The sequence below is a fragment of the Vulpes lagopus genome, chromosome 11, assembly GCF_018345385.1.
Source record: "Vulpes lagopus strain Blue_001 chromosome 11, ASM1834538v1, whole genome shotgun sequence".
In the NCBI taxonomy this organism is placed as follows: Eukaryota; Metazoa; Chordata; class Mammalia; order Carnivora; family Canidae; genus Vulpes; species Vulpes lagopus.
Genome location: NC_054834.1, coordinates 38240282 through 38261828, shown reverse-complemented (window position 1 = coordinate 38261828; position 21547 = coordinate 38240282). Strand labels below are relative to the sequence as shown.

Genomic DNA, 21547 nt, shown 5'->3' with positions numbered 1-21547 from the left:
CATCCTCTGCTTTCTCTGTGCTTGTACTGAGGGGTACGCATGAAGGAAAAGTAGGAAGGATTTGGGTCAAGAGTTGCAGAAAAAGAAATAGGAAGGCTCTAATCCCATCTTTCCAGAGAACACATGGTAGAAACGTTTTCCCTAGATATGCCATGGGATGCTCCAGGCTGCTGCCCCCTTCATTCCTGGGGAAGGAATCTCATGCCCATATCTGTCCCCATCCTCCTACTCTGAAGATTCTGGTGTAGCAGTTGAAGCTCTTTCTAGAGTGCTAGAACTAAAAAAATGAACTTGGTATAAGAAAACTGGTCATTGGTTTAAAGCAGCCTTCCCTCCATTCTTCAGACATCTTTATCACTGAAAAGCTCTCAGTGTTGCCCTGCTGCAAAACTTGTTGGCTCTACTGAAACAGACACCTGAGCTGGGGTTAGCACAGGTGGGTGGAAGTGGGGGTTGGTCATTGAATCTCGACATTTCTATGTAGGACACCAGAAGGCTCACGTAGAACTCAGGGTCATACAGCTTTATAGGAATCATTACTTCCGAGTTTTAGCTTTTGGTTAAATTTGTTCCTTTCACAAAGAAGGGACCCAGATGGTGTGTTGCTTCTGTATTTGGTGTACTGCCAGGCATGCCCTTCCTCTACCTCATTCATAGTTGATTTTCTCAGTTTCCCGGCTTCACTCCCTTTTCAACTTTTCCTTGATCTTTGCCCTTCTCCCCACGTAGGCCTAAGCTAAGGATCCTCCCTCCTCGCTGATGGTATCGCAGCTCTTTCCATGCCTGTCGTTCTGTGATGCTCTTTCTTCCCCTCTTTTGCCCTCAAGTTCACAAGCTCCTGCAGAGCAAGTGTGGTATCTCCCATTGCTCATCCGGGCCAGTTACTTGTTCTCTCAGCTGATAGCTGGCATGTGGGAGATACTTCATTTAAATGTCATCTGTGAAGTTACACATGCATCTCTTGCCCGGCTCTGCACAAGGAAGATTCGTTTCAATCTTACTGGCACTGCTCTAAAAAACATTTTTTTTTTGTTTGTTAATTTGTTTTGTAGTAGAATTATGCCTTTTGCTTTTCTTGTAGCACAAATGCTGTCAGTTAATAAATTTTTTAACTAATTTGTTTGAGAAGCTGACTTTTTTATTTTAGTATTTGAAAAAACAAAAGTTCAAAGGAACTTTTTTATCTTACTGTTTCCTAAGAAACAGAGGTAAGGTCTTGAGCGGAAGAATGAAGATAGGGAATACCATCTTGTCAAAAACAAGGTGACAAATGGTCCAGGGAGAAAGTGCTATTTGGCAACCAGTCCATCTGTTTTCTAGCTCTAACGCTGTTCCTACTTACTGTGTGAATTTGGGCAGGCCATTTAATCTCTTCTGTGAGAGAGAAGGGGAAAGGAACCTGGTCAGATTAGGCCTTCAGTTTAAAGTGGCTCTGAGCTCACAGTCTTGTGAAGAGAAAGGAGATAATCCACCGGAATTCTGAAAGGAAAGTGCTACTGTTGGAAATAACATTTTTATTTTATTTATTGACAGCACAGGCAGGGGGACCAGTGGGCAGAGGGAGAAGGTAAATCAGGCTCCCCTCTGAGCTCTATCCCAGGACCCTGGGATCATGACTTGAGCTGAAGGCAGATGCTTCACCGACTGAGCCACCTAGGCACCCTAGAAATAAAAAATTTTTGAAAGGTTTTAAAAGGAGCTATATTAGTTCCAGGGCAACATAACTTTATGCACCTTGGGGGTGATTAATTGATGTTCGGGCACATTTAATAGCATTTGCTAAAATCCAATCACACGTCCTAGACAGGCGAAGCACAGCGCGGGCCTCAGCATTTGGGCATTTTCACACATAACTTGAAAAGTTTACTTTTTCTCTGTACGTGTTTTTTGGGACTTCTTTAAAAAAAAATTGTCCTGTCATTCTGCACCTGAAGTCCTGGCTCCTTGGCGGCTAGAACTCCTCCATCTGCAAACCTGGTTAGAAAGCGGGAGGAAACGGGGTCTCCAAGTGCAAAATCACGAACACCTCTCTCCTCCTCCACCGGAGAACATATGAAAAAAAAATTGACAATATAATCCGCCCTCCCCCACCCCCTTTTTTTTTCTCTTGGTGGCTTGGCCAAATAAAATTATGTAAGTCTTTAAAAAAAAAGAAAAAAGAAATACACACACACACACACACACACATATATATATACACACGTACATACACCAGGGCACGTATATATGTAAATAAAGTAATTTTCTAAACCCTATTTAGTTATTAGTGGATTCTTTTTTTTTACTTCCTTAAGTAATCTCCACACCCGGTATGGGGCTCCAACTCATGGGCCGAGATTAAGAGCCATATGCTTTACTGATTTAACCAGCCAGGCACCCCTAGTTTTGTTTTGTTTTGTTTTATTTTTCTTTGTTTAAAAGAGTCAGATTTTGAGGAAATTGAGCAGGAAATATAAATGATAATATCTAACATCTAATAATAATCTTCATCAGGTTCAAGATGTTGTTCCTATAACAAGTTACGACACTGCTGGCTCATTCCTTCTACTGGGCTGTAACAATGGATCAATATATTACATAGGTAAGTTTACAGATGCTTACCCTGGTCCTATTTAATATGATTTTTTAAAAATAATACCTTTTTTAGTTTTAAATAGATACACTATTTTAACATTATTTAAAATTTTAATTTTTTTAGATATGCAGAAGTTTCCTTTGCGAATGAAGGACAATGATCTTCTTGTAACTGAGCTTTATCACGATCCTTCCAATGATGCCATCACTGCGCTCAGTGTTTACCTCACACCCAAAACAAGTTAGTACATGGCAAACTTCTTACAAGTTCTATACCTGTTTTTGGGAATATATATTTATTTATTGGCTTATTATGCTAAAACTAACCCAGTCCTTTTTTTCGGAGAACTGCAGTTGGAAGGATATCATCTCTTAGTCTAAAGTTTATATTTGTGTTGAAGTCAAACATGACCCATAAACAAGCATAAGTTGAGATGGGCAATTAGAACTTTTCCTCTTCTGAATTATATTTAAATTATTAAAATAATGATCTGCACATTTACCTTCCTATTTATTGTAGCTGACTTTGTTTTGAAATTAGAAGCTTTTATTTTTTTAAACAGAAGTGAGAAAGCTCTTACTTAGACTGCTAGTCTCTGTTGGAAATTGCCTTATTTCTTTGGAAAACTTATAATTTGTTTTAGAAAAGGACATTTTATTTGAGGGTTTACTGTCTGTAGCTTTCATTCTTTCAGAGGGCATTGCAATGAAATTAATTAACAAGCTTGTTCTGTAAATTATTAAGAATTTTTGGGATCCCTGGGTGGCGCAGCGGTTTAGAGCCTGCCTTTGGCCCAGGGTGCGATCCTGGAGACCTGGGATCGAATCCCACATCAGGCTCCTGGTACATGGAGCCTGCTTCTCCCTTTGCCTATGTCTCTGACTCTCTCTCTCTCTGTGTGACTATCATAAATAAAAAATAAAAAAACCAAAAATTACAAAAAAAATTTAAAAAAAAAGAATTTTTATATCTTTTATATTCTACATTGAAAGATAAAACATAAATGTAGAATTTAAAGTTTATCTATCATGAAAAGAGTTACAGGAAATATTGACATGTGTCCAGTAATATTAATAAATCTTTTTTTTTTTTAATATTAATAAATCTTAATGTGTTATAGAACATCATTATTTTATTGAACTCATGAAGGAAATCATTTTCATTGTGAAATAAATATTGTAATGTATGCAGATGATTTTGATTAAAATTACAGTGGGATTTCAACTATATTGTGCTAAGATGAGTCCCTAAACTACTTTCTTTGTTGATAGTCTTATATGTTGTCATTGGCTGCTTTTGTGCAACAGTTGATAGTGTGGAATGGGAAGTTTGAAATATTTCCCATCTAGCCTTTTACAAAAGGTTTGCTGACCTCTGCTCTAGAATGAGGTGTGCTGCTTTTTTCAATCTAGTTAAAAAGAAAGGAAAGAACTTCTTTTGCAGTGGCAGGGGGAGGATGGAGTCCCCTTTTAGGTCATGAGAAGTGTTTCCTATGTTACTGCTCTTTCTCTGTTGAGTCAAGTATCTTCAGGTGAATCAGGAAGAACAACGATTAAAATTAAAAGGTTCTTAACTATGAACCTTCTTAAGTACATGGGTCACTGACGTCCATTCTTTCTTTAAATATGTGGTGGAATATGGACACTTGGGTTTTTTTGTTAAAAAAAAGTCACAGGTGAACTTGACACAATGAGCTGTACATAATAGAAGAGACACCGCATGATGTAGGCAATGTAATGGGTATATTTGTTTCAGAGCTAAGTATTTTGAATCTGTTAAATGGTATGTGCCTAATTATTGAAGAATCAGTTATATAGCAAAAGTAAAAGTGAAACACATGATGGAATATTACTCTAGGAATACTCTTATGCGAGTGGCATTCTTAGCATGGCAGATTTACTAATTATTTAAACATTTATTGACCTGCCACGTCTCAGGTACCCTGTAAGGTGATATAAATAAAAAGATGGTTGTGATTCAGTCTCTGTCAATAACGAGTAGAGAGAGACTTGGAAATCGAGGAGTGGGGTTGTAGTTGCTGTGATAGAGCCTAACAGACAGCCCAGGTCTATCTGGGAGGGAGGCGTGGGAAATGATTTGTAACGGAAATGACTTTAGTACAGCTACTGTGCCAGGCTGGATTTGGGGCTCATAAAAGCACTGAATCCAGCTCTACTGCTTTTATCACAGGGCAGCTTTTTTTTTTTTTTTTGGTCATCCTCTAATACGCCCCCTCTCAACTTCTGACTTCGTGTAGGTGTCTCTGGTAACTGGATTGAGATTGCCTATGGTACGAGCTCTGGAGCAGTGCGAGTGATCGTGCAGCACCCCGAGACCGTGGGATCAGGCCCGCAGCTTTTTCAGACTTTCACAGTTCACCGAAGTCCTGTTACAAAAATCATGCTGTCCGAGAAGCACCTTGTATCAGGTAAAGCACTGGTGACGAGGTCTGCCTCCTGTAAAACCTTGTTGCCCTGTGTGTAATTTTCTAGACTCCTACAAATGGAAAGAATGTAAAAGCACTGCTTTATAAACAGAAAAACATACTAAATGAAATGGTAGAAAAGTTGAATAAATGAAGAAATGTTGTCTTTTAAGAATTTTTTTTTTAATTTTGCCTGGTTGTAATTACAGGAATTTAGGCAAGAGTTGGCCGTATCTTTTATTTATGCTCTATTCTAGCATTTTGTTCTCATGGTATATTTTAAAATACTTACCATAATCCTATTGAGGTTTAGGAAAGTTTGCCAAGTATGAATTTAATATAAGTTTGGTCGTGTTGTCTTAAGGTTTAAAGCTGAAGTTGTAGATTTATGTGTGTATTTGTTGTCTTATCATTTTCTAAAATTACTAAAAACTAGTAGAATGCATACAAAGATTATTTGAAGAAAATTACATTTTCATGATTTTGTTGTTCCTTAGTCATTAGATTTTTTTTAAAAACGTAGATACTAATTACTTAGATGACACAGATTTTTAAGCTCAATGAGTATGACACAGAGTATGATGGTCACACAGTAAAATTCTATTGATAAGATTCATTATCTGAAGATTTCTAAAAGGCTTTAATTTTATTTTGAGTCAGGTGTATCAGTAGAGCTTGCTTTTACATTAAATCTTTTGTAGATCAGTTCCTGCCTAACTTAAACTTTTTATAAGCTTTATTTTCATCTGTCAAGTTTGTTTATATGAAGACTATTCTATATTAAAAGGTGATGCACCTTTCACTAATTTCCAGTTGGAGTGAACACTAAATGGAACCATGGATGGGTGGGTGTGCTTTTATTGGTATTTGATTGTTTTGAGTATAAAGTCAGATTGTTCTGAGGATAATTATGTCCCCCAACCCCCGAAACAGTCTGTCTCCTCTTTGGTTTTCATAAAGCACCTCACCTCCCTCACTGAGGAGTCTTTGTCCCATTCTTGCTGGTTCCTCCTCTTTTGCCTGGGTACTAAGGGTAGGGTTCCTCAGAGCTCTTTCCTTGATTCTCCATTCTTCCTTGTCTGTAGTTTTCCTGGCAACTTGACTATTACCATCTACATGCCAGTGACTCCCAGACTTTTTTCTGCACCTGTGACCATTCACAGAGTTCCAAACTTGAATATCTAGTGTCTGTCTCTGGTTGTGTAGACGTGTCAAAATTAACCTGGATAAAGAGTCCTTTTGATATTTCCCTCGGAAGCCATGGTAGTCCACAATATCACCATCTGCTCATTTCCTCAAGCTGAAGACCTAGAACCACCCGTGGTTCCTCCCTTTCTCTCCTCCCGACCAGTGTGTAATCTATCAGTAAGTCCTTTTAGCTTTGCGTCAAAGTATGTCCCAAATCTGATGCTCGGTGTTCATTGCCGGCATACTTGGGAGCTTCTGTCATTTCTCCCCTAGATCACTGAGCTCAGTTTTTTGGCCTCCTCCTCTCTTGCCTCTGTGGTACTGAAAGCAAGAAATACCTTTTAAAAATGTAAACCGTATCCAGTTCCCAATGGCTTCCTGATGAATGCAGGTCACTTAACTAATAGGATTCTTCCTGCTATGGTCTTGTCTTCTTGTCAAGCCTCCCTACCCTTCCTGTCACTTTCCTTAGGCTCACAACACCCTAACCCTTTGGCTTTTTCATTTCTTAAAATTGCCTCAGAACTTTTGCACCACTTCCTTTCATTTGCCTGTGTTTTACCCCTAGATATTTGTTTGGCTGCACTCTTGTCATTCAGGTCCCATTTCCAGTACCTTCTCATGAGGCCATCCCGGCTCGATTGGCGAAACATCTGTCCAGGCCACTTTCTCTGTCATCCTCTTGACTTGTTTTCTTCATAGACTTAACACTGGGTCATTTTGCTTTGTTTGCTTGGGTATCATGTGTCTCTCTCTTCTAGAATGTGAGTTTTATAATAGCAGAAGCTGTTTTACTCTGTTCTCAACACATACCATACTTCTTGACACATAAAAGATGCAGAATAAAATGTAAAATGAGATAATTTGATCCTGTGAGAAAATAAGACCGTTGTGCAAGGTTATTGTGATGTTTATTTTTTTATTTTTTCTTATTGTGACATTTAAATGACCATACTTAAACTCAGTAGTAATTGTTATCATTTTGATGGTGATGATGTTATTGCAGGAGGAGGTACCAGAGAACTGTTAAAATCTGCATTTTAACATCAAATATTTCAAGAAAAATATCCAGTATTTTATGTATACTCAGTTACGTTGTCCTGCCACCTGGTGGACATCAATGTATATGCACATTCTTTCTCTGATAGTGTTAGTTTTCATGTCTTAAATAAAAACTTTAATGATTAATTTTAACAAAATAGCCATAATTGCCTATTGAATCACCTAAAAGTGTTTACGGTATTTTCTTTTCTTTTTTTTTATTTTTCTGAGTCCTAGTAAGCTTAATAGTGAAATCAGGAAATTATTTTCCATGAAGCTGATTAAACAGCCTAGAACTAAATGTCTCCTTTTTCACCAGAAAGTGGCATCCTGAGACATGGGAATTTTATTACATAAGTAACACTTGTATACATTGAATTTTTATTGCTGTTTGTCAAAATTAAATTTCTAAAGTTTTGTTTAAAATTTGCAACTCTGGCATTTTGCCCAGTAGGAAAGGTGTGTATATAGGAAAGTGTGGATACTTCCCTAGTACTTACTGGTGAGATCATAGCTCATTGTGGATAATAACACATGCTCTAGAATCCAAATAAATTGTACTTTTCCATTAAAAAGGACACTTTTTTATTAAAGTGTGTCACAAAAGTACATTTTTTTTGCATTAAAAAGTAAATTGTCAGTTGCTGGTTTAAATTTTTTAAAGTTGTAGCTACTTAGATCAGAAAACAGCAGAAGTCAGGTACTTGTTAGATATCTCAACATGTATCCTCTTAATGTTACCTACATGAAAAAAAGCTAGACTCTCTTATACAAAAAATAGTTTCTTAAATGCAGACTCTCTTATCTAAAAATAGTCCTTAATTTTTCTTACTATGAGTGGGCAATACAAGCTTTTTGACAAGTGTAATTTATATCAGTAAATTTTCAGGAACTCCTAATCTAGCTTGTTTAATATTTAACATAAGCAGAAGCAGTTGTGATATTGGGGAAAAAAAAAAAAAAAACTAGGCAATTCATTTACTATGTAGTTTAGCCACAGAAAAGAATAATATTCACCATCTTTTCTCTTGTACACACTTTTTTAAAAAACCCTTTTTACATCTATACAGGCTACTTTTATAAGGACCCATGGATTTACTTACATACCTTATATTTGCAACAAGGTAAACTGTGTTCTGTTCTCATTTCTGTTGGCCGAGTACAGATTAAGTATCATTTTAGGATAAATATGTCATTTGCCACTCAAAATATGCTATGATCTATTTAATATAGATCACAGTTTAAAAAGTTAAAATGTGTTTATGAAAGTGATTTTGTTGGTGTTTTTATAATCTATATGTAACAACTTTTTTGTTCTCTTTCCTAGTGTGTGCAGATAATAATCACGTCCGGACATGGACAGTAACACGATTCAGAGGAATGATCTCTACTCAGCCAGGTTCTACTCCTTTAGCATCATTCAAGATATTGTCTCTGGAGGAGACAGAAAGTCATGGAAGCTATTCCTCTGGAAATGACATAGGTGGGTTAGATAATTTGGGGCATTTTCTTTTCTTTCTTTTTTAAGATTTTATTTATTTATTCATAAAAGACACAGAGAGAGAAGCAGAGACACAGACTGAGGGAGTAGCAGGCTCCCTGTAGGGAGCCTGTTGCAGGACTTGATCTCAGGATCCCAAGATCACAACCTGAGCCAAAGGCAAATGCTCAACCACTGAGCCATCCAGGCATTTGGGGGCATTTTCAAATACTTTGTGGGCAATGCAGAAGTAGTATGTTAACTATGGTAGAAACCTAAAGATGAGTTTCAAATATAAATTATTCAACTTAATTTTGAAACTCATTTAAAACAGAAATTTAATGTGTTGCTTACTTAGTTCTATAAATTTACAAATTATGGCAATTTTTGTTTAAAAGTTGAGAGCAAAGCTTTCATCTGTTTATCATTTCCTTATTTAAATAATGTCTCCAAAAGCTAACCACTTTTTTTTTTATTAAAAGCCATGATAGCTATGCACATTTGAAACTTGAAGGTTTTTTTCTTTCATTGCTAATAATCTGAAAATAAAATTTGAAGCTAGGAAAGAGCTGATGGTGTTATGCGCTAGCAGTTGTTTTGATGGTGTTGTAAGGACTTTCAGGAAATGATATAGCACATCTCCGTCGATATGCTCTGATTTCAGCAGAAGTATACAAAATTGGTTTGATTTGTCCCTCAGTATACCATATGACACATGCATATGGATACACACACATATGCTCAGTCTTCACAGAGACCGATCATTTTCCCTAGGGACCCTTTTGGAAGAATCTCTACCATATATACATTGTATCTCACTGTACTTTTAATAGTTCTACAGGGCCTGCTCATTGACCCATGTGCCTTTCTGATCCCTTTTTTAATAAGCAGAAATTATAGCACTGATGGAGAAAAGGGAGTACATGAGAGTTGTTAGAATTGTTTTATGTGAAACATGTAAATGTATGTTCATCCAGAATATGCTCCCACAGTAATAGATTTCAAAATAGTTAATCTTTAAACAATACAAGCTACTTAGAAGAAAAAGAAACACATTCAGTTTTGTTGATTTTAACAATTGCTCTGGGATCCCTGGGTGGCGCAGCGGTTTGGCGCCTGCCTTTGGCCCAGGGCGCGATCCTGGAGACCCGGGATCGAATCCCACATCAGGCTCCCGGTGCATGGAGCCTGCTTCTCCCTCCGCCTGTATCTCTGCCTCTCTCTCTCTCTCTCTGTGACTATCATAAATAAATAAAAAATTTAAAAAAAAAAAAAAAAAAAAAAAAAAACAATTGCTCTGTGACTTGGTTTCCTTTCTTTCTTTCTTTTCTTTTCCATGATCTGACTCTTTTTTTAAGATTTTATTAATTAAGATTAATAAGATTAAGATTAATTAAGATTAATAAGATTAATAAGATTAAGATTAATTAAGATTAATAAGATTAATAAGATTAAGATTAATTAAGATTAATTTATTATTAAGATTTTATTTATTCATGAGAGACACAGAGCAGAGACACAGGCAGAGGGGGAAGTAGGTTCTCTACAGGGAGTCCGATGCGGGACTTCATTCCAGGACCCTGGGGTCCCCACTTCAGCCAAAGGCAGATGCTCAACCGCTGAGCCACCCAGGTGCCCTGTGACCCACTTTTCTATGTGACATAGGCACTGGAAGTTTAGTTTTATCTCATCAATGAATTATTTTCCTGATTTATTGGGATATAATTGACATATTACATTGTAGAGGTTTAAGTTGTAGCATCAACGGTATTGTATTGGGTGCCTTTGCTCCAAGCATTAGAAATCTTAAAAAAAAAAAAAAAAAAACAGTGAACCTAAAAGTTACAGTGTAGTGACGACTGGGAATAAAAAGTAAACAGTTGCATGGGGCAAGGCACCCAGGGGAGGTAGTGCTAGTCTCCATGCTAGGTATTGTAGCATACCGTCTCATTTATTCTTCTTGACAATTTTATGAAGTATATTGTCCCCACTTAACATTAACAGAAACTGGCACTTAGTAGAAGTCTTATATGTTTGAACTAAGACTTGAACTGAGACATGTAGGTATAGAATGTTTTAGGATTGGGACATTGCTGGCAGAGAAAATAGCATGCTGGAAGGAAAGAGGCCCAGAGAACCTGGCAAGTTTAGAAAATGTCAAGATCATTAGTTACTGGTTTGTGGGTAAGGATAGTAGGACATGAGACTGGGAGGAAGGGCAGGAGTCAGATCATGGAAAGTCAGATCAGAGAGGACATGTTTGGAAACAGCCCTGTAAATTACAACAGCCTTGTAAAATATTTGAAAGACAGCGGGGAGATTTTTTTTCCCCCTTTTATAGTTCTCTTTAAAAAAAATATTTTAAGAGGTAGACATTCAGGTTATTGGAACAGAATAGAAAGTCCAGTTTCAGAGGCTGCTGTGGGTGGTATCTAGATTGCAGTGGCCAGTCGAGTAACAAATACTAGAGGCAGTCATGAAAGGAAGAAATAATGGAACTAATTAGAAGGCAAGAGGTTGAGAGGCCATCTTTCTTCTTTGTTAGGATTTTATTTATTTATTTGAGAGAGAGAGAGGGAGAAGCAGACCCCCATCTGAGCGGGGAACCCAATGTGGAGCTTGATCCCAGGACTCCAGGATCATGACTTGAGCTGAAGGCAGATGCTTAACCAATTGAGCTGCCCAAGCATCCCACCATCTTTCTGATTCTCTCCTCCCCTCTTCACCATTGAAGATAGCAAACACCTGAGAACATTTTGTGTTCTGAATGAAAGGAGCCAATTTGGGGAGAGGAGTTGGGGAACCTTTAAGTGGGAGGGAGTTGTGGATAATTAACTGAGGTATGAAGAGTAAAGTTACATGAGAATCTCACATGAAGGTAAAGATTGAAAAGAGAAGAGTTCCAGAGCCTTCATTCTTAGTTATTTTATTCATCACTATTTTGACTTCGGTTACGGGTCATTAAATGAGGACTATCATTTCATCTCAATAGAATCAGACTTCAGAAAATTGTTCAGTAACTGAGCAACTGCATAGCTTAGAGGGGAGCCAGACATCTTGGGTGAGAACTCCAGTTCCATTAGGTAGGACCTGTGAGATCTTTGGTTAACTAATCTCTTGATGCCTTACTTTTCTCATCTGTAAAATGAAGATAATAATAGTGTATCCCTTATGTGGTTATCATTATGATTAAAATGAGTTACCTGCAAGCATAATATGGGTATTTGCTAGCTAATCAAGATGTTCCATTTATTAATGAGGTATGATTCATATAAGGTAAAATTATATATCACATGCTATTTGTGAATAATGAGTTGACATTTTAGCTAATGAGTGTGATAATGAGAATTACTCGAATTTTTAAGTTTTATATGAAACACTTTTTTTTTTTAAGATTATTTATTTATTTATTCATAGAGACAGAGAGAGAGAGAGGGCAGAGACACAGGCAGAGGGGGAAGCAGGCTGCACGCATGGAGCCTGACATGGGACTTGATCCTGGGTCCTGGGCTGAAGACAGCGTTAAACTGCTGTGCCACTGGGGCTGCCCGAAACACTTTTTTTTATATTCAGAATCTTTCTGAAACATGAGCTATTTACCTGCCTTGCCAAGTACAATCACGTAAAAATAACTGAATCTTTCTTTTTAGATTGAAAACTTTGCAGGATGCAGTAGGCTTCTGATTAAGTAAATTCTGTGTAATGAAGTTGCACTTTATTTCTTTGAGATTTTGCATTTGGCTTTGCAAAAAAAGTAAAATCCATACATAAAGTAATTTTATTTATATATCCTTTTTCTGAAGTTACAAGAAACTGAGCACGTTCTGAAAGATACTACATGTAGAGCCTATATTTTAACAAGCCTCATTCTAGTACTGTCGTGTAGTCTTATGCAAATTAATGCCTTCAGCTTTGATAGCCTTAGTGCATAAAATATAACTTGAAATATTATGTATTTCTTTTAGAAATGTTTAATGCAAGTTGGAGTACTTGGAGTACTGCATTTTGTGTCTGACTTGGACATGGAATACACAATGCCACATATTGATAGGCATGAAAAAAAATTCCCCCCCCCTTTGGTATTGATATTAACGTCCATTTTGTTCAGTGAAACCAACTGAATTTCAGTTAAGTTCTTTTGACATTGTCTGTTTTCTGACCAAGGGCCTTTCGGAGAGCGAGATGATCAACAGGTGTTTATCCAGAAAGTTGTTCCCATCACCAACAAACTGTTCGTAAGACTCTCATCTACTGGGAAAAGGTAAAACTTTACTACTATAGAGGTATTATATTCAGAAGCAACTTTTGTCTTAAAAAACCTATTGAATGATTTGGTGTATTGATATAAGTACTACCAGAAACAAATTGTTGGAGAAAGAAATCTAGTCCTTACCTTGTGACCATTTTAACTTAAAATCAAGGCAGTCTATTTAGTGCTTATATTCTAGGATTTATTTAAGATTTTCACTGATGCTGTGGACAGTTAAGAAGGACCAGGATAGAGCAAGAGCCCATGAATTTGATGGCAGACAGCTGAACTAAATTCTTACTTTGGCACTTGGTCTTACTAGCTATGTAAATTCACTTGTTACTTTGTTTCCCTGAGCCCCAGGTTCTTTATAAAATAAGGTTCACCTGCCTTGGCAGGATGTCAAAAGATAAAATGAGTTAAAAACCGGAAATATCTTGTGTAGTCCCTGACACTAACAGATGCACAATAGAAGCTAGTTTCCCCCTTCCTTTTCCATTTGAGTGAAATTTTAATTCTTTTTAGTTATTACATATAGCTTCAAACAGATTGAGCTATGCATTTCTTTTCTTTAAAAGCATAGGATTTTTTACATGCCAAACAGGTGAAAACAGTAGAATTCTTAAGAGAAGTCATTAAGGAGGTTATGGGTTTTCATATTAATGTGACTAACACTGCTGATACTGTTCAGCATATGGTCTTTAATTTAATATTTTAATGAATAATGTCTTGGAGATATATTTTCTTTCTAACAAAGTCCATTGCAGTAGTCATCAGGAATTGTAAAATGAACGGATTCCAGAAAATGATTTTTATGTACTAAACTATCTTTTTGTCACTTTTTTTTAAAGAAATTGTGTTAGAAGCCTGTAATGTAGTTAGAAGTTAAATTATTATCTTGAGAAATGTTAAAATCTTTGTGATTTATTGTGTTCTCTGCATATTCAGTGAAGGTGGGTGCCAAACATTTATTAAAACTGCTGCATAACATCCTATAATGATGTAGTATTTCATATCCTTGTTCAATTCTAGTGTCTTCCTTTTCTGTTAAAGATTTATTTACTTATTTTAGAGAAAGAAAGTGCAAGCAGGAGGGGGAGGGCAGAGGGAGAGGGAGAGAGACCTGAGCAGACTCCACACTGAGTGTGAAGCATGATGAGAGAGGCTCAATCTCATGGCCCGGAGACCTGAGCCTAAACCAAGAGTCTTAAACCCAGGCGCCCCTCTTCTGTAACTTTATATAGTAGCAGTGTGTTCTAATCAGTTATGACCTCTGTATAACAAAACAAATTTTGTAATATTTTCATTTACAATTCCAGAGGAAACGTTTATGAAAATGAGAAAAATTGCTTTGTAGAATTAAATAGGAAATCAACCCTTTATGAAGCTGTGATGTGAAGCAGAGAGCTTTTGTTTAAAGACAGGTCAGATTGTTAATAGAAGTTAAATGAACAGGTTTTTTTTAAAGTGGGCAGCAGCGGGGACGCCTGGGTGGCTTAGCGGTTGAGTGGCTGCCTTTACCTCAGGGTGTGATCCTGGGTCCAGGGATCAGGTCCCATGTTGGGCTCCCTGCAAGGAGCCTGCTTCTCACTCTGCCTGTGTCTCTGCCTCTCTCTCTCTGTGTGTCTCTCATGAATAAATAAATACATCTTTAAAAAAAAAAAAAAGTGGGCAGGGAAAAAACTTTGTCAACATTTTAAAGGAAGAAGTAATTCTAAGGAATCTAGCCCATGGGAAAAACAAAAAGTGAAATCATGTTTGTTGTCAAGCACATAGATGTATATTGTTTTATTTTACTTTATCTTAAGTGTAAGTAATCTAAAGGAACCTTAGTGCTTAAGACAAAAGGACAGATTTTTTAACCTGAATATAATACTTATAAAAACAGTTATAGTAAACTTTATATTCAGTGGTGAAATATTGAAAATGTTTCTCTTAGATTGAGAATGAGACTAGGATAGCCTCTATCACTGTGTGTAGGCATCTAGTAATTAACCCTCGCCTATCATTTTTTTTGCCCTGCCTGCTAGGAAGCTCAGCTATGCTTCATACTCTACTTTTATGTTTCTCATATTGAGAAGGATTTTCCCTTCCTCCTTTATTTTTTGAGCTTGCATTTGCCTGGTACTAATTGTTCTTAATTTTTTTTAATAAGCCGCCTCATTTTGAAGTAGTCTGGAATAAATAATTCAATCAAGTACAATTTAGTCAACTCTTACTTGACTTTGGCAGATCATTTGCTGACATTATTTCTTGGTTTCCTAATTTGTCAAGTGTGGATAATGCTCTTTCTCAGGTTCTTTTATCCTTTATGAAAATCAATGAAATAACCCTAAAAATGCTTTGAAAAAGTTAAGAATATTATCCTAATGGAGGTTGCTACTTAGACTTCTCCATACAGCTTTCTTTTTCTTTTTCTTTTTCTTTTTTTTTTTCTGGTTTCAGACTTTAAAAATTTGCACATAAATTTTAAATGACTTCTCAAGATCTTTTCTAGTTTCGTTTCTTTCTTTCTTTCTTTCTTTCTTTCTTTCTTTCTTTCTTTCTTTCTTTCTTTCTTCTTTCTGCCTTTTTAGTTTTGGAACTTTCTTTTAAAGAATTACTCAATTCCCATTAAGGTTCTTTCTGTTTTTCTTTTAACGTTGACTTAAATTATTTGCGTTATTTCAGTTATTTAAATACATTGTTTTATAAGAGCCTGTGTTCTACATTCAAAGAAATAAGGCTTGAATTTTATTTTTGTCAACCTGCCTTGAGCTTTTTAAATGTTTTACATATATGGAATACTCATAAGTAAGTAATTTCAAAAATCTGAATTATAAAGTGTTATTTGTTCCTCATGGTTTACAACTATATGATATCTTTTGCAGAATCTGTGAGATCCAGGCCGTTGACTGTACAACAATATCCTCATTTACAGTGAGAGAATGTGAGGGGTCCAGTAGGATGGGCTCCCGGCCAAGGCGCTACTTGTTCACAGGCCATACAAATGGCAGCATTCAGATGTGGGATCTGACCACTGCTATGGATATGGTTAACAAAAGTGAAGATAAGGGTAGGTTCCATGTGGAAAGTTGTTTGTCACAGGGTAAGCTTTTGACATAAGTGATGGTAATTTGTGTGTTTTCCTAAGATGTAGGTGGTCCAACTGAAGAAGAGCTGCTCAAGTTACTGGATCAGTGTGATCTGAGCACATCTCGCTGTGCTACTCCTAACATCAGTCCAGCAACTTCTGTGGTTCAACACAGCCGTCTCCGTGAATCAAATTCTAGGTAGGTTAAAGAGTTGTATATTGCCTCATAAGTTCAGTTGATTGCTTTTTGGGAAATTGGCTAAGATGTAATCACATAGGTGTTGAAAGCCATGTTGTTCAAGGTACATTTTTAATTCAGACTTTATGTTGATACTCAGTTTTCTAAAAATTTTTTTCTAATTTCTCATCTACAAGCATATCTGATAGAAAAATATTTTTCCTTTTTTTTTTTTTTAATATTTTTCCTTTTAACTTATTTTGTGAATCACTGCCAATCTGGATGCCTATTATGTGATCAAGAGTTTATTCAAAGGAAATTAGAAAAACCACATGTCACCTTGGATTGTATATGGAACTTTTTGTTCCTATTGCCTTAGGGACATATTCATTAAAGGGATTACATCATCTGTCTAATCTTATATTTAGTTATTCTGCACTTTTAGTATAGTAGCATAGTATATCTTCCAGTTAGAGAACATTTTAAAAAAACAAAATTTGGGATGCCTGAGTGGCTCAGTGGTTGAGCATCTGCCTTCAGCTCAGGGCGTGATCCTGGGGTCCCGGGATCGAGTCCCACATTGGGCTTTCTGCATGGAGCCTGCTTCTCCTTCTGCCTGTATATCTGGCCCTCTCTTTGTGTGTCTCTCATGAATAAATAAATAAAATCTTAAAAAAAAGCCAAAATTTGAACTAAAGACCATGTATTAAGTTATATCAATTCTTCCTTGGTTTTAAAGAGTTTATCCTCCCTAGCTTTTTTCAACTATTCAGAAATCCAACTAGACTGAATATATGTATGATGTATTATTTGCTTTGGTAATTTGATACACAAATACACACCTGCACACACACTAGTATATAACATAGAGAGTACTTAAGTAAATTTTTATATATAGAAATAAGGATATGTCACTCTGCATATAATCAAATAACGTCTCTTCATTGGTCATTATTGAGATGTGCCCCTGAAAAATCCCAGGAAGAAATCTGAATTATAATTTTTAAAAACTGTATTTCAGCCTCCAGCTCCAGCACCATGAAGCTACCCACGAAGCAGCGACATATGGTTCCATGAGGCCTTACAGAGAGAGTCCTTTATTAGCAAGAGCGAGGAGAACTGAGAGCTTTCACAGTTACAGGGACTTCCAGACTGGTAATGTGAACAGAAATGTAGAAAGAGCTGTCCCTGAAAATGGCAACTCTGGGCCAATACAAGCAGAAGTAAAGCGGGCAACAGGGGACTGTAATGCATCAGAGAGAAAGTCTCCTGGAACGGAAATGAAAAGTTTGAGAGAATCAGATGGTGGATTGGAAGTGCATAAAATAGCTGAAGGTCTAGAATCCAAGAAAAGGTCCTCAGAAGAAGAAAATGAAAATAAAGCGGAGTTGCGGAAGAAAGGGGGATTTGAAGGAGGAGGATTCCTGGGAAGAAAGAAAGTTCCCTACCTGGCGTCATCACCGAGTACTTCTGACGGAGGGACGGACTCACCCGGTACTGCATCCCCATCTCCTACGAAGACCACTCCATCTCCTCGGCATAAAAAAAGTGATTCTTCAGGTCAAGAGTACAGTTTGTGAAAACGCACCAAAATAATAATTGTTTGTTAATTTAGATGAAAGTTTATAACTTTACTGGATTTCAGTACATTAGCTTTTACACCAAAACTTTACAAATTTAAACTGGAGTTCATTGAGTCTCTTTTTAACAGAATTGCCTGGAGTAAGGAGAGAAAATAATTATATCTCTTTTGACCTTTTGGAAAGTTTTTGTTTCTGTTTTTTTTTTTTTTTTTTTTTTTTTTACAAGTGCATTTAACAGATCATTTGTAAAGCAAGAGTCCATTTCAATGTTTAGCTACTCTGGATTTTGGAAGCAAAGTACCAAGTCTTAATATGATGAGGGTCTTTAAAGGCATAGGGACCAACAGATTGTGTTCCTAATCTTGGTTATGCTTGAGATTTGTCTCGCATTGTTATGTTAAGTGAATCACATTAAATCTCTTTGGATAGTCTCCCAACACTTATCATGATTGCCATGTGTTTACCAGGTAATTTAATGAGGTGCTATGTTTGTGAAAAAATATCATCTAATTCAAAAACACTATTGATGTTGAACAGCAGATTACACTGTGTAGTAAGCCGTCCCTTTGGTGTTTTTTTCAAATCGTCGGTCATTTTCTGATTCTCATTCTTGGAGTTCTTAAATCTTAGCAAGTGTCACCAACATTAAATACTCAAAGTCCATTTAAACTTTCTTTAAAGTTGGAGTAATTGTCTGTGTTTGAACAGATGAAATAAAAATAATAATCAAGGCTAGAGCTTTGAGTGTCCAGAAGGAAAACTGTACTAATTGTCTGTCTTGTTTTATTTAGGGGCCACCATGCCCCCCCCACCCGCTGCCGTTAATAACGAAGATTATTAAGTCTGAATGTGGCCATTTTGTTGTTTTTGAGACTGCAGTTCTCAACTTTTGGTTAAAGGTTTTGGCTGCTGTACAAATGTTATTTTAAGATATATTTCGAATTGTGACAACAAACATTTTTTGTACTTTTTTTTCATTGGAATAATTTTCAAGTTTCTGCAAATAGGACAACTGTAAATTTAAAGCATTAAGCATTTATTGGTGGATAATGTATATATTCCCCTTCCAAGAAATGTGAGTGAAATTGAAATAAATTCTTTAAAAGTTTACTATATTGCTAGTGGTTTCACAACACTTCTCTTGTATTTATTTATCAGTTAAGTCTAATAAAAATGATTAAGACTCTGTGTTCTCGGTTAAGGAGTAGTTATGCTGTTTGAAGTACACCTGCAGGAGTTGGTTCGTGTCTTCTTTCCTAGGTAAGAAGTGGGGAGGGTGGAGAGAGCAGAACATGCATGAAGGCTGCCTTACATGGTCACTAGGGGAAGCGTCAGGTACAACATCATTGCCATATTACTAAGGATTTGCCATCCTTTCCAGCCTTCTTTCTCATCATCACAGTCATGTAGAAGGTGGGTGGGCAAGTAAGAAAATGAACAAAAAAGTCGAATTTACCCAGCCTTTTCCAAAAGTGAAAGGCCATGGCTGAGGGAGGGGCTGGAGGAGACTATTTTATAGTAAAATCCCCATAGAAAGGCAACCCACTCGAGCACGGGTTGCAGTATACCACGAGTCCGATCTCCTTTTTTCTCTCACAAGAGTCTGAACCTGGATGCTGTGGCAGGGGTTTGAGGCTACTCTGGCACTTTGTAACCTTGAGCAGATTATCCCTGCTAGGCCTGTGCATTTTCCTAACACCTACCTCATTCGGGTTTTTGTGACCGAAAGAAAAAACTTGAGCTGAGTCCATATACTTCGTGTTTGATGACGAACGAGAACAGAATTCTAATTCTCATGATGAGTTTTTCAACTAATTCTGTACTTCTAAGTCCTCAGAAGTACTGTCATGCCAGTTGGGTGGGTACGGTTACCCTCATTTCCGAGATGAGATCACTGAGGAGAAGTAACGTAGCCACAAGACTTCATCAGCTACCAAGCCAACTTTTGAACCCATGTCAGCCCGTTTCAACTGTGTTCTAGTTCCTGGCCTTCTCATCTAGACGGATAACCTCGCAATCACCTCAGGTTGTGTATGCACATGACACTTGCCCAGGCCTCCCTCCAGACCTGCTGAATCCGAATCTGGTGGGTGGGACTCCCCCTCTGAAAAAAAGCACCACAGTTGACTAACGTACATCCGATAGTTGAGAGAGTACCGAGAACATCCTGTTTTCTTCAATGGGTTCCCCTTCATCATCATGAGCTGTTAGTGTTTCAGAAATCAAACTTGGTTTATTTGTTTTAAGATTTTATTTATTCATCAGAGACACAGGCAGAGACACAGGCAGAGGGAGAGGCAGGCTCCATGCAGGGAGCCTGACGTGGGACTTGATCCTAGGTCTCCACGATCAGGCCCTGGGCCAAAGGCAGATGCTAAACCGCTGAGCCACCCAGGGATCCCCCAAACTTTGTTTACATTGAAAAATTAAGCAAACTGTCCTTTACATATCTGTGCATTGGAAATAAACTACTCATAGGTGACATAATTAAGTTCTTATCACTGAATTATTCCATCTGGCCTATGTTTTATTTACAGGTTGTTCAAGTTGAATTATATTGATGCCAACATGATTTTTAGATCAGCATGAGGTACACTGACATTCAAATTGAGGTTTTCCATTTAGTGGAAATGACAACAGATCATGTCTAAGTACAGTTCTTGACAGAGCTTATAAAAACATCGCTGCGCACTCTTACCAAACAGCTAACATCAGGAATAGCAGTAGTTCTGAAGCCGAGAATGTGGCTCCTGCAAGTGGTAAGACCTGTGTCAGGAGACTTAGAACCAGTTGAAAGCAATTTGTAGAGAACTGCTCTCCGTTTGCTCTGTACAGGAGAAGTGGTGCCAGGAGGACAGTCCCTGGGCACAGCCTATGGCTCCAGCCCACAAGTTCTACATTGTTTTCCATCCCTGGCTCTCGACACTGGAGCACACCGATGCCCAGCCGTGTGGCAGACAATTGACTCAATGTCTAGGGAAGAGTCTACGCTTAAATGAGGCTTGGCACACAATACCATTTAAAATAACAAAATCCTGGGCTTCTCTGAAATACATAAAAGTAAGGTTAAGAGTGTTGCAGGGGACAGTGTCCTTGGTGGGAGCCATCCAGGCTTTTTTGTCCAGTTATGGGATCGAAATGTAAATGATGCAGCTAAATGAACTCATAACTGTCTAATTCGATTAAGTGGAGAATGATTTAATATCAAATCCCCCCCAGTTCTCTATTTGTGTTAAGTTTACAAGCCGTGATAAAGGTATCTAATTTTTCAAAATGAGGAAGACCTCAATCTCCTAAATCCACCTGTGACTAGCAACTCGTATTTGCAGAAGAGTACACCAAGGAAAAAGATGCAACTTTATGACTGGAAAAGACCACTTTTTCCCTCTATACCTCAGGCAGCTCGTGTGAATCAGAAACTCAGCCGTGGTGAAGGCTCACTTGTGCCAGCTTTCAATGACCACTTGACCCAGGATCAACAAATGGAATTAAAACCAGTAAAAATTAGCCAATCCTGTGTTTCCATTTTAGTAAGTATAAAACTTTTGGTGAGGAAAAAAAAAGTCTTAAAATCTGTACATCCACTGCCCAGCGTGCACAGTTATTTCAGATTTGTTTGCCTATAGTAGTTCCAACAAGGGAGCAGAACTTCTGTTTAATACTGGTCTGTGCTTTTGACACTAAGAGTTGGCAAGTTTTGTCGGGAGTCCATCGATCTGAGGAGCTGTTCTTCCACAGATTTGGTTAGAGTCCCC

At 37.4% G+C, this 21547-nt stretch overlaps 1 protein-coding gene across 4 annotated transcripts in view; it reads left to right on the top strand.

The window, feature by feature from the left end:
* KCTD3 (potassium channel tetramerization domain containing 3) overlaps positions 1–18902 on the top strand; it is a 55860-nt gene extending 36958 nt beyond the window's left edge. For 2 of the 4 annotated variants that reach the window (XM_041722482.1, XM_041722484.1), the window contains 8 exons: positions 2494–2581; positions 2699–2815; positions 4833–5003; positions 8557–8712; positions 12874–12970; positions 15829–16013; positions 16098–16230; positions 17231–18902. In XM_041722482.1, the coding sequence (XP_041578416.1) occupies positions 2494–2581; positions 2699–2815; positions 4833–5003; positions 8557–8712; positions 12874–12970; positions 15829–16013; positions 16098–16230; positions 17231–17789 (1506 nt within the window). In that variant the 3' untranslated portion in view covers positions 17790–18902. Of the gene's footprint in view, positions 1–2493; positions 2582–2698; positions 2816–4832; positions 5004–8556; positions 8713–12873; positions 12971–15828; positions 16014–16091; positions 16231–17230 lie in introns of all 4 variants that reach the window. The other 2 variants (XM_041722481.1, XM_041722483.1) reach the window with 1 other exon arrangement.
* Positions 18903–21547: the final 2645 nt, after the last annotated feature.